This window comes from Halichoerus grypus, chromosome 4, assembly GCF_964656455.1.
Source record: "Halichoerus grypus chromosome 4, mHalGry1.hap1.1, whole genome shotgun sequence".
Classification (NCBI taxonomy): Eukaryota; Metazoa; Chordata; class Mammalia; order Carnivora; family Phocidae; genus Halichoerus; species Halichoerus grypus.
In genome coordinates, this window is record NC_135715.1 from 106,994,832 (window position 1) to 107,008,946 (window position 14,115).

General features: G+C 34.6%; 1 protein-coding gene across 2 annotated transcripts in view; it reads right to left on the reverse strand.

The window, feature by feature from the left end:
* LRP1B (LDL receptor related protein 1B) overlaps positions 1-14,115 on the reverse strand; it is a 1,832,840-nt gene that overhangs the window by 596,531 nt on the left and 1,222,194 nt on the right. For both annotated transcript variants that reach the window (XR_013447098.1, XM_078070743.1), the window contains exons 26-27: positions 7,462-7,626; positions 6,896-7,140 (exon numbers count right to left, since the gene is read on the reverse strand). Coding sequence is in view for 1 of the 2 variants with exons in the window: in XM_078070743.1 (XP_077926869.1) it covers positions 6,896-7,140; positions 7,462-7,626 (410 nt within the window). In the remaining variant the exon portion in view is untranslated. The remainder of the gene's footprint in view (positions 1-6,895; positions 7,141-7,461; positions 7,627-14,115) is intronic.

Here is a 14,115-nt window from a genome sequence, read left to right on the forward strand (position 1 = left end):
GAACTAGACTAACCTAGGGTCTTTTTGGACCTAACCCTACTGCCTTTTAAAATATATTTACTATACTTTTACATTCAAAATCCATCCATAATAACAGTTATTTTATTGATCTTCGTTGTTGTTAGTCTGTTCCCCTTCTAGACTATAAACTCCAAGAAGGTAAGAATTAGTCTGTCCCTTGTAAATATCAACAAACCTTGACTCTATACTGCCATCTGGTGACATGAAATAGCAATTCCAAGGAGAATCTCAAACATGAACCCCATAACTTCTTCCTATAGAGCTTGGAGGTTAAGGCAAGAGTTCTGAGGTCACTTTCCTCAAAGTCAGATAACTGAATAAACATCCTCTGGCTATTAGACCTTGAAGAAATTACTTAGTGTTTAACTTCCTTAGATTCCTCATCTATAAAACTATGTTGCTAAAACCTTCCTCATAGAATTGCAATGAAAATTAGCAAGTGTTGGGGCGCCTGGGTGGCTCAGTCGTTAAGCGTCTGCCTTCGGCTCAGGTCATGATCCCAAGGTCCTGGGATCGAGTCCCGCATCGGGCTCCCTGCTCCACGGGAAGTCTGCTTCTCCCTCCCCCACTCCCCCTGCTTGTGTTCCCTCTCTCGCTGTGTCTCTCTCTGTCAAATAAATAAAATCTTTAAAAAAAAAGAAAATTACCAAGTGTCAGATACTAACATTATAATTATTAATATTATTATAAAGGACTTAGCTATGTAGTTGACATAAATAAAAAGTGATATTCCCTTACTCAGATATTTTATAATGTAGTTGGGTAAATAAAACAGTGTTAGGAAAATATTAAGCATATAAGCTCTAAGTGCTAAGGGAGTTCCTATGGTGTTAAGCATGAACATGAAGGAGGTGAAATCTGAATTGTGTAAAGATTTATAACTGGTATGTGGCTTTGAAGTGAGAAAGCCTCTCAGAGGGAGAATTTTTTTCCTGCAAATCTTTGTGCAGATTGAAAGTAATACCTTTAAAGACTAATAAAAACACAATATAAGTGCATACCTTCCTTATTATCACAAAGTCAGGATGACGATATAATTTTAATTTAATGCTTAATCATACAAGCCCAGATCTCATTATCCAAACAAAACTAACACATTTCTCAAAAATGGTTTATTATAAATTTTGTTGTTGTTGCTGTTGTTTTTTAATGCACTCAAAATTTATTCAATTAATAGCTGTGTTTTACTGATAAAGATATGTTTAAATTAGATGGCTTCATAAATGTTAATTATTCATTTTCACCTTAAAGAGAAATCTATGATTTTGGTGTTCTTGCTTATTTTAAAAACAAAAAATATATTTATTTATACATCTTTTCTCTATGCTAAGGAAACAACATCCTCCCATGTGTTTATTCAGTAGGTGGACGTAAGTATCAACTACACGTTATAAATTGCCAATTCACACCAGATATAGAAAATAGAGAATTTAAGTTAAAGTGTCCAGTTATCAATCTAATCAGTGGAATAGGATGAATATATATAATATAAACATATATAAATCTTGTATATATATATAAATCTTCCAAAAGATAAAATGTGATTATCCTAGCCAGTGTGAAACTACAGTACATGGTATGTAAAGTTCTTATTCCAAAACTCCCAATATTTTATATTCAAATTTTTGTCCTCAGTCCCTACAGTAACTGTCAACATAAAACCACTACTTTGTCTCCCTACTTTACTCTAAACTTTCTTGTTTTGCTTTTTTGGCACAGGAGAGGTCATATGCACCCCCATGTTCATTGCAGCACTGTTTATAATAGCAGAGATATGGAAGCAGTCTAAGTGTCTATCAGTGGATGAATGGATAAACAAAATTTGGTAAATATCAACATATATATATATAATATTTAATCATAAAAAAGGAAGGAAATCTTGTTATTTGCAACAACATGTATGGACCTTGAGGACATTACACTAAGAGAAATAAGTCAAACAAAGAAATACAAATGCCGTATGATCTCACTTACATGTGGAATCTTAAAAACAAAACCAAACAACAGCAACAAAACCCTGAACTTACAGATACAGAGAACAAATCACTGGTTGCCAGAGGGAAGAGGTGGGGTTTGGCTGAAATTGATGAAGGGGGTCAAAAGGTACAAACTACTAGCAATAAAATAATTAAGCTATGGGAATGTAATGTACAGTATGGGTGATTATAGTTATTAACACTCTATTGCATATTTAAAAGTTGCCAAGAGAGTAGATTTTTAATTTTTTTTAATTTTTATTTTTTAAAGATTTTATTTATTTATTGAGGAGAGAGAGAGTGAGCTAGAGTGCACAAGTTGGGGGCAGGGGCAGAGGGCAAAGCAGACTCCCCGCTGAGCAGGGAGCCTGATGCAAGGCTAGATCGCAGGACCCCGGGATCATGACCTGAGCCAAAGGCAGACGCTTAACTGACTGAGCCACCCAGGTGCCCTTAGATTTTTTTAAATAATAAATAAATAATAAAACCATACAAGAAATACTATATCTTAATTTTCACTGGGGTTTAGTGATACTTTCCTTCTTGGAAGGGCTTATGTTCATCTGTTTCTGGCAAATAAGATCATATGACTTTCTAACAACAACAACAACAAAACCCAAGGTTATTAAATACAGATAAATATTTATGTATAGAAATATGCATTAAAATTATTGATGATAGTATAGAAAGGAACTAAAATCAAACTTTCCAATAATAGATGAATAGTTGAGGACATTTTGTTAGTCACATGTGCTGTGAAAATACTTAGTTATTAAGAAGAGATTCATAAGGCACCAATGATAACGGGAGAATGCTAAGTGTAAAAGGGAAGATACAAAATTTAAAAAATGAAATGTGACATTAAATTTGAAGAGATACAAAACTTTCTTGGGGCCCCTGGGTGGCTCAGTCGGTTAAGTGTCAGACTCTTGGTGTCAGTTCAGGTCTTGGTCTCGGGGTTGTGAGTTCAAGCCCCATATTGGGTTCCACGCTAGGCATGGAGCCTACTTTAAAAAAAAAAAAAAAAAGCTTTCTTAATTTAGAAAACAGTGAAGTATGGACTGGGGGGTTGGTTATGATCATTGGGAACCTGGTGTTGCCTTTGATGAAATTTATTACTCTGAACCAGCTTACTTCATTTTCCTGAGCTTCAGCATCCTCATAGAAAATGAAAACAACCATCTTGTTAGATGGGTCTAATAATTAGGGAAAAAAAGTGACAACTAAATGGCACATAGTAGTTCAATAAACAATAATAGTTTTATTTATTACTATGATATTCAACATCTCTGTTGAAACAACTATAAAGAAAATGTCAAGATGTTTGTTGCTTTGGGAGCTGGGAAAATGGGTGTACATTTGAGAGTAGGTTTGATAGTCTAGTCATCTGAATACATCTGACTACATCTGAATTTATTGATAGATCAACCATATTGCTCTTCTTTAGAGCTGTGATTCACATTTTTATTGGCATTTTTCTTTAAACAAATTGCTATGATATAGAAAAGTGTAATGTTAATCCCAATATGAATTATTTAAGTATGAGATTATGTATTCAAAAAGGACTAAAAAAAAGTAATGAAACCTACATTTCTTTTTTTTTTTTTTTTTTAAAGATTTTATTTATTTATTTGACAGAGAGAGACACAGCGAGAGAGGGAACACAAGCAGGGGGAGTGGGAGAGGGAGAAGCAGGCTTCCCGCGGAGCAGGGAGCCTGATGCGGGGCTCGATCCCAGGGTCCTGGGATCATGACCTGAGCCGAAGGCAGACGCTTAACGACTGAGCCACCCAGGCGCCCCATGAAACCTACATTTCAACAAAAGGAGGTTAGGAAAATGATATGATTTCAACAACTGTTACTTTTTTTTTTTTAAAGATTTATTTATTTATTTGAGAGAAAGACAGAGACAGAGACAGAGAACGGGGGGAGGGACAGAGGGAGAAGAGAAAGAAAATACCAAGCTGACTCCCTGCTAGCATGGAGCCTGACATGGGTTCAATCTCACAACTCCTAGATCATGACCTGAGCTGAAATCAAGAGTTGGACACTTAACTGACTCAACCACCCAGGAACCCCATCAACTATTACTTTTTAAAATTTTATTTACTTAAGCATATAAACACATAGCACTGATTATATGTGAGACACTCTTTCAAGAACTTTTCATGCATTTACACGTTTAATATTTTATATATATTATATATATTTTGTCACCATTTTTACTGTAATTCTACCCTGGTAATAAAATAGTCAATATATTCCTGCATCTTTTTAAACATTTTCTCCCCTAGCAGTGGAAGTGTTACTTCACTGAAGCAGATAAACAGGACGGATAATGATTATTATATGCTCAGTGATCCTTATAATGGGGAAAAGTAGAATGTTCTCTGATCATTCTCAAAATTGGAAATGGACTGAATTTTATTTAGGAAATAGCAAGGTCTCACTACAGGTGACATTCTCTAAAGGTATAAAAGGCTAGAATATCTGCCCTGAAGCCTCTATGTTAAATCAGATCCATACAGTAAAAACTTCCTTATTTTACGCAGATTGTAGGGGCCTCATATAAATCACCTTTCAAGTTAAGTAAAGATGTCCAGAAAATCTCCCCACCACCAAGTAAATTACAGTAATCTCCCCTGATCCAGGGAGGAGACATCCCAAGTAGATGCCTGAAACCAGGGATAGTACCAAACCCTATATATATACTATGTGTTTTCCTATACACACATATCTATGATACATATATCTATGATAAAGTCAAATTTATCAATTAGGCACAGTAATAGATTAACAACGATAATTAATAATAAAATAGAACAACTATAGTAGTATACTATCATAAAATTTATGTAAATGTGATATCTCTCTCTGTCTCAAAATATCTTATCATACTATACTTACCCTTGTACTTGTGATGATGTGAGATGATAAAATGTCTATGTGATGAGATGAAGTGAAGGGAATGACGTAGGCATTGTAACACAGTGTTAGGCTACCATTGACCTTCTAATGATAGTTCAGAAGGAGGACCTTTTGCTTCTGGACCATGGGTGACCGCAGAGAGTGAAAGCATGGAGGAGGGGTCTACTGTACACTGAATGTCTTACTTCCTTTCTATATATATGAAAATGTCAGAAGAGCTTGAAAGTATCATTTTTATTTCCATTCTGTCACTTTGCTAGGGCTCATCTCAATGTGGGCAAATCAGATAGCTAGGAAATGAAAATACATTGATCCTATTTTGAGGAGGGGAATGTTGTAATACATAAACCCAGGCCATTTTTCATGGTCCAATTCATTTAAATTACTCTAAACATAAAAATTACAGTTCCTAAAAAATACCAGTCTGGGGCACAAAAATATGTATTTTTTTTATTTTTGCATTTATAAAAATTAAAACCAATCCTTTGTTTGTCATCAACATACAGTGTTTATGACTAGATACTCTCTCATACTGAAGAAAGTTTTTAGAAAAGAGCATCTTTTTCTTATTATACTAGTGGCCCATTGCTGGTCAGAATCATGATTTCTTGCTTCATTTCAATTTAGTTAAATCCAATATATTTACTGAATGCCTATTAAGCACAAAAGTGACTAAGCTGTATTTTCTCCCCTTAATGTCCTCATGTTGTACAGATTTGTTAGATGAAAAGAGCAAAAAAATTATGGGTGATAGAAAAGGATTAACATGATTGCTCACATAATACATGGTGTATAGAAACTCCCACATGACAAAGAAGGATCTCTTATATAAGAAAATTGAAACAGAAATTGAAAGTATCTGGGAAGGAAACTAGATTCAATCAGACTCTGTCAGAGAGAAGGCACAGAAAATTTTACAGATGAGGATATTTGGGTAGAAGAAATAGTATCGATAGAGAATGAAGGTCAAGTATTGCAGAAAGAAAAGGATAACAGTGGAATTTATGGACCACAGAGGTGAGCATTTTTAGTCTAGGTGTAAAGAACGTAGCACAAATTTAAAATAAGGCTTGAAGTGAGGTCCATAAGACCAGGAATGCTAATGAATTTCTGGAAGTGAAGATCTGTCTACTCTACACTGAAAGAGGGAGAAAAGGAGAAAATGTATCCTCTAGGGAACAGTTGTCATCTGAGCATCAGATGTCTCAAGTAAAAATATGTTAATGATAAGGAAACATTGTTTACATTGGAATGAGATTCTCACAATTTATGGTATACATTATAAAGGGGAAGGCTCCATCAAGAGGTATAAAAGGATGAGCCGATGTTACACAAAATGGCCATACTATCCAGGGGAAAAAATAAAAAGGAAAAAGAAATGTAAGACTCAGAATTAAGAACGTTTGGCAAGAATTGAGTAGAAGTAATGAAATCACAAAGCCAGGATGGAGATTACTGTTGAACCAAAATGTGGAATACATGGGGAGAGGTGGCACACATGCTCATGTGAACTAAATTCTCTTAAAATAAGAGATGCTCCTTTTTTTTTTTTTTTTATACACCATTCTTTCTCCTCCCAATAGAGTTCACAGATCATTTGAGGGAAAGACCAATGTGTCCTTGATGTTCTCATCTAATTTTCTATCATAACCAGGTGATAGATTCTAAATCTGAAGACCATCTACAACTTCCCACAGTATCCTTTATTGATACAAGCAGTGACTAAAAATGTGGGGACTTTGTATAAAACCCTTAATTTCTAAGATTTCTTTATTGCTGTGTGAAAGAAATGACAAGGGAAAGAAAAAAAAATATTCTGAACTAATTAAAATAAACGCTGGAACCACTTCCACAACACAATATAGATGAAATATTAATAATTTAACTTACAGAAGTTATTTTACAGTTCAAATATTATATGATTAAGGTGAAAATACTTTCTGGGTAGTTAATTCACTACCAGCACTTACCCTGGGGCTGACGGCTGGGATGGTATATCTGAAGGTCAAACGGCTGTGCACTTGTCTTCTGAATCACGCTGACATTCTGCCCTGTCCACTTATTGGCTTTTGACAATGTGTTGGTCCTCCAGTCCGTCCAATAGACCTCACTCCCATATAAAGACACAGCAAAGGGATGGGAAAGGTATTCATGACCACGGATGATTTCTATCATGGCTGTTCCATCATAGAGGGCTGAATAAATAGCATCTGACCTACAGAAAAGTAAATACATCAAGTTTATCAGAACGTATTCAAATAGCCCAGTGGTGTTATCATATTACTTAGATAAATGCCAGAGAAAAATTTTTTTAAAAAATATTTTATGCGTCTGTATCTGATTTGTAGAAAGAAAGAAAAAAAAGAAGCCTGTCATAACAAAAATCACCACCATCATAATGAAAACAAACAAAAATCACCACCAATTTCAATGTGTGTATACATGATACATGCATGTTAGGGTATCTTTTGCGTTTACAAATACTATCCAAGAAAGGTAACAGAAAATACAGAAGAAAAAGATCATTTTTTTAAACCTGGCATCTGTCCAAACTATCCTTTTTTCAAAGTGATCCACAGTTAGTCCATTAGGCCAAGCTCCAGTTTTCATGTCTTTGTAGATGGTTTTTCTTCCAGCACCACTCATGGAGGCAGATTCAATGCGAGGAAAATTGGCATCCCAATCTGTCCAGAAAAGAATTCTGAAGAAAAATAAATAACGCTATTGTTTCAGCCATTCAGCTCACAAATATTTATTGAGTGCCTACTATATGCTAGACGCTGGCAGGTAAACAGTCTCAAAAGAAACAGATGTATTGTCTGCCCACTTGGAGCTTAGAGTCCAGTGGAGAAGACAGAGTAAATAAATACATGAATATATAATTGTAGCTTCTAAAATATGCTGCAGAAAATAGCAGGTAAGTGATCTACTTAGAGAAGGTGATCGGGGAAAAAAAAAAGGACTTTGAGGAGGCTGTATTTACACTGAATCTAAAAGATAAGGAGAACAGTATAAAGAGCATGACAAGCAAAATAAACAGCAGATATGAAAGCCCTAATGGGGGGGAGTGGGTGATTTGAGGAACAGAAATAAGACCAATGCGGTGAGTAAGGAGGAAAAAGAAGACGATGGATTTGAAGAGTCCGACCTAATGGGTTTTGTAGGCTAAGGTGATTATTTGGGTTTTCATTCCAAGAGAATAGGAAGCACATTTAAGCAGGGGTGAAACATGGTATCATATATAAGTGGATGATAATGAGGCAAGAGTATGGCTTATCAGGTGGTTATTTTAAAGGAAAATCCAAGGATGACAGTGGTTTGGAGTATGGTAGTGGCAGGGAAGAAAAGTGAATGGATTCAAGGTATATTTGGAGGTGGAATTGCCAGGACTATCTGATGACTGAATATAGGGAAATGAGGTCGAGAACGAATCATAGGTGACTGTGTTTCTTGTTTCAGCGAAGTCAGAGTAAGAGCAAGGGAGAGGCTGTGCAAGGAATCCATGAGTGAAATGGGGAAAATGGAAGAGGAACAGATTCTAAGACCTGGGAATTGAGTGTGGATGGGTGTGAAGAGCAATCAAAAGTTTACTTTCGAATTTTTTTTTTCTTATCTTAAGATTTCAAGACATCCAAAAGGAGGTGTTCAGGAAGCTGTGTGTATGCCAGGGTGAAGTTCAGAGAAGAAGGCAGGGCTGGGGACGTGAATTTGGAAGTCATCAGTATGGAGATGATATTTAGATTCACAGCAATGAAATAGATCATATGACAGAGGATACAGAGGGAAAACAGAGGAAATCGTTATACTTTGATATATACAAACATGCAATTGTTAAAATACCATTTTTCATATACTAAAGATCATTACCTTCTTTTTTTAAACCGAATACTATTTGAGACTCTAAAATTCATGGTGAACAATCAGTCCCACACGATGGGCATCAAGTGCCTCGTGTCCTGCATTTGATTTTTAAGGCTATTAAGCAATGGATGTTTTATGTTCAACTGACAATGGTTTAAACTGCTGATGCATGTTTCTATAGTGTATTTAATACAGATACACAATAACTCCACAATCATAACAACTGGCTATATTTTTTAAGTGCTTACTATATGTTAAATACTATTTTCAGTGCTTTATAGATTATCTCATTTAATCAATCATGAGGCTATGGCTAAAGTTATCTATGTTTTAGAGATGGGAGAACAAGCTTAGAGAAGTTAAATTACTTGGGTTACACAGCTAGCAAGTGGCAGAGGGAGATGAGAAACTGGGCAGCCTAACTTCTGCTCTGATGCTTTGAACATCGAATTCTTTAATGTCGTGTCACTAAATAAAATAGCAAATGGAAAACATCTGGCAGAGGGATAGGAGCATGTCTGCTATTCAATAAATGGTAGCTGCCTTCTCTACTTTCATAGCAGAACCCAATGAGTAGCATGGTGATTTGGGAAGGGAGAACTCACAGGACTGGAGAGATAGTGACAGTCCAGTAAATTTTCCTATTATCAGCTCTGTCAACATTTTGGTGAGAAATGGTAAAGTTACTGGGAAAAATACCTTTGTTCTTCATTATAATTATATATCATTTTGCTATTTTTCCTCCTTCTATATTTTGAATGATCCTTAAGTATATGAATGTGGTAGATAAGCTTGGAAAAGGAAATAATCCTCTGGAAAAAAATTCAAAATACAATTCAAGCTATCTTCTTTTTTTTAAATATTAACTTTATGTAAGGAGATATGGAGTGATGTAAACTAAGTATTTGTCATGACTTGGATCTTTGAGAAGTATATAGTCTGTTTTAGGACAGAGGAATTTGAAATATGAAATGAATAAAAGACAATTCGATACATTATATAATAAATTTAGTAAGTATGTGTGTTAAAAGACTATGGTGAAGAGAGAAGGAAGATGTAAATGTTCTTGGTAAGAGTGGCAGCTCATAAACAACTCTGAAGCCCTGGGCAGCCTCAAAACGTTATTAAATAATTGTGCCAATATATGTTTCTGTGTCAGACAAACTTGGGATGAAGACTAATATCTGTCATTTCCTCCAGCATATTTAATCTCAGACTCCATTTTCTCATCTGTAAGTAAAAACTCTAACTGTACACACTTATCAGGAGCATTTGATGAGGTAAGGGACATAAACAATTTAGCATAAAGGATGGCTAGCACACAGAAAAGATTTGTGCTTGCACGAGCATGCCACACACACATAGTCATAGAAATGATTTTTTAAATGCAAAATTTCAAACTATTTTCTAACTGTTGAAGAAATGGAGACAGAAAGAGAATTAATACTAATGTCAATGTTCAAATGTCACACCAGCATGTATGCGAAGGTAGATTAGTTTTATAAGTCAAAGCCACAAGAAAAGGATTCAGAGGAGTAGGTCATAAGATTGGGTTTATCTCAAAGAATGTCTCTCAAAATCTGAGTTTATGTTAAAAAAAAAAAAAAGTTTTAGTTTCATGGGCAGCTTTAGGATTTTCCTGGCCCTGGTATGGGATCATATCCACAAAAACAATATCCAGAGTATTCATTGTTTAATTACCAATATTTGAAAAAATTAAAGTAAACTGCTGAGAAAGGATAAAACTAAGTAATATATCAGGGATAATGTATTGATAATTGTTGAAGCTGGGTAATGAATATGAGGAAGATTATTATATAATTCATTCTATTTTGTGTATTTAAAATTTTCTATAATAAAAGTTTAAAAGTGTATATAACTCAAAATTAACATAATACGTAAATTTTTAAGAATATTAAAAATACCAGAGGACATTTATAAAATTTTATGGCTAGAAATCTTTTTTCTGCAAAGACTAATTTTTAAAGATTAGATTGTTTTATATGAGAAAAAAAACTATCTGGAAATTTCAACATATATATACACATATGCTTATTACTTATAAGTTACCTAGTATACAATATGTTGCCATAAAGGGCAAACGGAACAAAGATTAATTAATATAAAGCTGGTAGGCTATTCAGTTAAGTAGTTAAATGTCTTTAAAACAATGAATGAAATGAATTATGTGTCTCACTACAAATTTAATTTTGGATGTACATATCTTTTCACTGACAGTAGGTTGTTGTCAGCTTCCCTTTATACTTAGGATTTAAAAAATAAGATTTAAAATAGAAACAAGACCGACATAGCATCAATCAAATTTATGTGATATCTTGACAGACAAGGTAGAGTAGAGAGATTTGCAAGTTTAAAAAAGATAAGGAAAAATAATCACTGAAAACAAACAATGAATTTGAGAATGATAACTAGTCTGAGTATCTGTTGATAAGCTACCACGTGATCTAGGCAAGGCTGTAATTCACACTCTGGACTGATGACCCAAAGACTTCTGAGCATTGTCTTCTGCCTGAATAACAAGTGGAAAACTGGTGTCTCTCTTGGAACTTTCTACCTAGTTCTGCCTTATGTGGTTGTGGAAATTCCAACACACATATCAGTGACGCTACAATTCTGCATTTTCTCTATGTTGTAGGTTTACCAGAAGTGGGCACTGTAGACTTTCAAGGATGTGTTTCCAGTGGACCATAAAAGTATGGCTTGGGATAATTTGAGAAATTCTAAAATAAGTGATTCCTTCATTTCTTCACTAAACATAGCAGCATTAAGCTGTTTCTTCTGTAGTGCTCACAATGGTCCTAATCTTTCATCAATTCAAGTGGGGAAATTTCCAATACTTTTTATAAAACAACGTGTTCTAGAATTAGTTCCCCTAAAAGTGTTCTTAACTTCACCATAAGTCAGTTTACAATCAATTTAAAAAGTTGATTTCAAGGATCATTGTTTCATAAAATTCTAGGCACTCTTTTGTATACTCTGTAATGTATTTTAAAAGAATCATTTTCCCCTTATTACTTTCTTTTTATGGTTAAGATGTATTAGCATTTCAATGATTGCATTATTTCTTGAAATACACAAAGACTGAATATCTCTTCTTACAGGACGTATGGAAATATTCAGCCACAATTGCTTTTAAAAAAAGAGACTACAGTCTACTGATTCTACAGTTCCTGTATTCATGGGTTAGTCTGTATCAGGATTAAATTGGGTCAATGGACCATGAACAACTTGTATCATTACAGGCATGAAAGGGCCATTATCATCTATCAGGTCAAGCTGCAGAAGGTGAAAATAAATGATCTTGGCAAAAAAAAAAAAAAAAAAAAGAGGATACTTATCCACAATCTTTAGGTCTGCTAAAAGCAACGTCTTTATTAGTTTCATTTAGGAACAGTCCCAGATAAAATTAAAATTTTATTTAGATGTTTCACTAATCTTCACAATTACTGTATCTGCTTTCACAAATTGCAATGGCTATAGCAGAGTCCAGTTATTATGAGAAATGAAATCAAAACGCCAGCAATGGAGCAGGAAGACACCATGCAGCTGTACGGGTACAAAGACAATGAAAGTTCAAGAACTGAAGTGAGTGCCCTGTAGATGGGGAACTCCCTGGCGCTTCTTACTCCCTAATACTTAGCTTGAGGTTCAGAGGAGATTCATGGACTCGTTCAGGTCACCTTAGCAATAAGTGTATTCCCTTAAAACGGAATGAGAGAAAAATGGCTCCTCCCTAAGACTCCCATTTACCGTCTTGGAATAACTTGTCACTTGGGATATTGGGTCAAAACCCACAATACTAAAGGGATGTGGCATCATGGCAAATATGTTTTATAATGTAAAGTGAAGCCCTGTGGCTTTTATGCCAGGGAAGCAAAGTAGTTGGTTAAAAACATTTGTTTTTTGGCATCTGTAAAAAAAGGTCACAGAGGACCTTCATAGCTGAAGGAAACTCACATGATGTAAACATGTTTTAGTGGTCTAATGTTATAGCCCGATTTTTGTTGTTGTTGTTGTTATTGTTTTTGTTTTTCTTCAGCTGTGCTGAGGGAGCAAAGTGGCTGGTTACAAACTTGTTCATTCACTTGTTATTGTAAACAAAGTTTATAATATTACCCACTAGCTGTCTTTTACTCTATACTTCACTCTTTCAGGTTTATCCTTGAGTTTTGTAAGTTACATGTTAGCAAAAAGTCTATGCATATGCATGCATTAATTTATTTAACAAACATTTATTCAGCACAATTATATATGCCAAGAGCAGGGGAGGATTTCATAGACATGGAAGCATGTCTTGCCATTAGAGAGCTGATGATGTAGTAGGAAGGATAACAGTATTTACAGAAACCATAATTCTAAAAAAATTACCCAGTACATATATCCAAAAATACATATTTTTAAAAGAAGTTCAAGTGTTTTGGAGCTCCTATCAATTTTGACTCACAGCTTCTTTGTATTTCTTGAATTATTTGAGAAATAGGGAGAAATTTTTTGTTTCTATTTGAATAGATAGCACTAAGGCATTAAGTGGAGTTTAAGTCAAATTAATTTTTTTTTCAGTGTTGCTTTTCTTGCACTTGGCTTTGCAGTTCACTGCGTGTGTGTTTGCATGTATTTTTACTATGCTCTCAGTCAACCTCTCAATTTCTTCCTAGAGTTGAATGAATTAGTACTGCCTTCTGAACTTTGATTATTTATACCAAAACTGATTTTATAAGTATATTTCTTCAATCATTTTTCAAGAAAAAATTATTACCACTATAATTATTTTAATCAGCTGTACAATTTCATAGTTGCAATTAGTAATGGACGGTATCAACTTTCTCAGAAGCATTATCAGGTTTTCCTACTCAGAGGCTAGCTTTCTATACTAACTTTCAACTCTTAGAGGGTATATTACTTCTGAAGATCTTATATCACTGGAATAGTATCTGATATTTTCACTTAAATAGTATTTGTGGGTGGTGTGTTGGTGTCTCTATTTCTTTTCCCTCCTCTCAGGTTGGACATTCTGCAAACTAAGTGAGATAAATAATTTTATCCTAAATATTGTCAGTTCAAGGCTATAGAAAATAAAGTTTCAACTCCCAGATTTACTACTTTGTTTGGTCAGACTATTTTCAAAGCTTTCATATGCCCGTTTTGTCCTTTATGTTGTGTCTTGTTTCTCTGTGTGTGTGCCATCTGTAATTTGAGAGCACTCACAGCTTTTCTACCATGTTGGTGTACAAGCTAAAACCACAACTTTCTCCAAAATATCACTTTCCCTTACACAGAAAGTTTCTCCTGTGTATAAGGTGCTGGTACA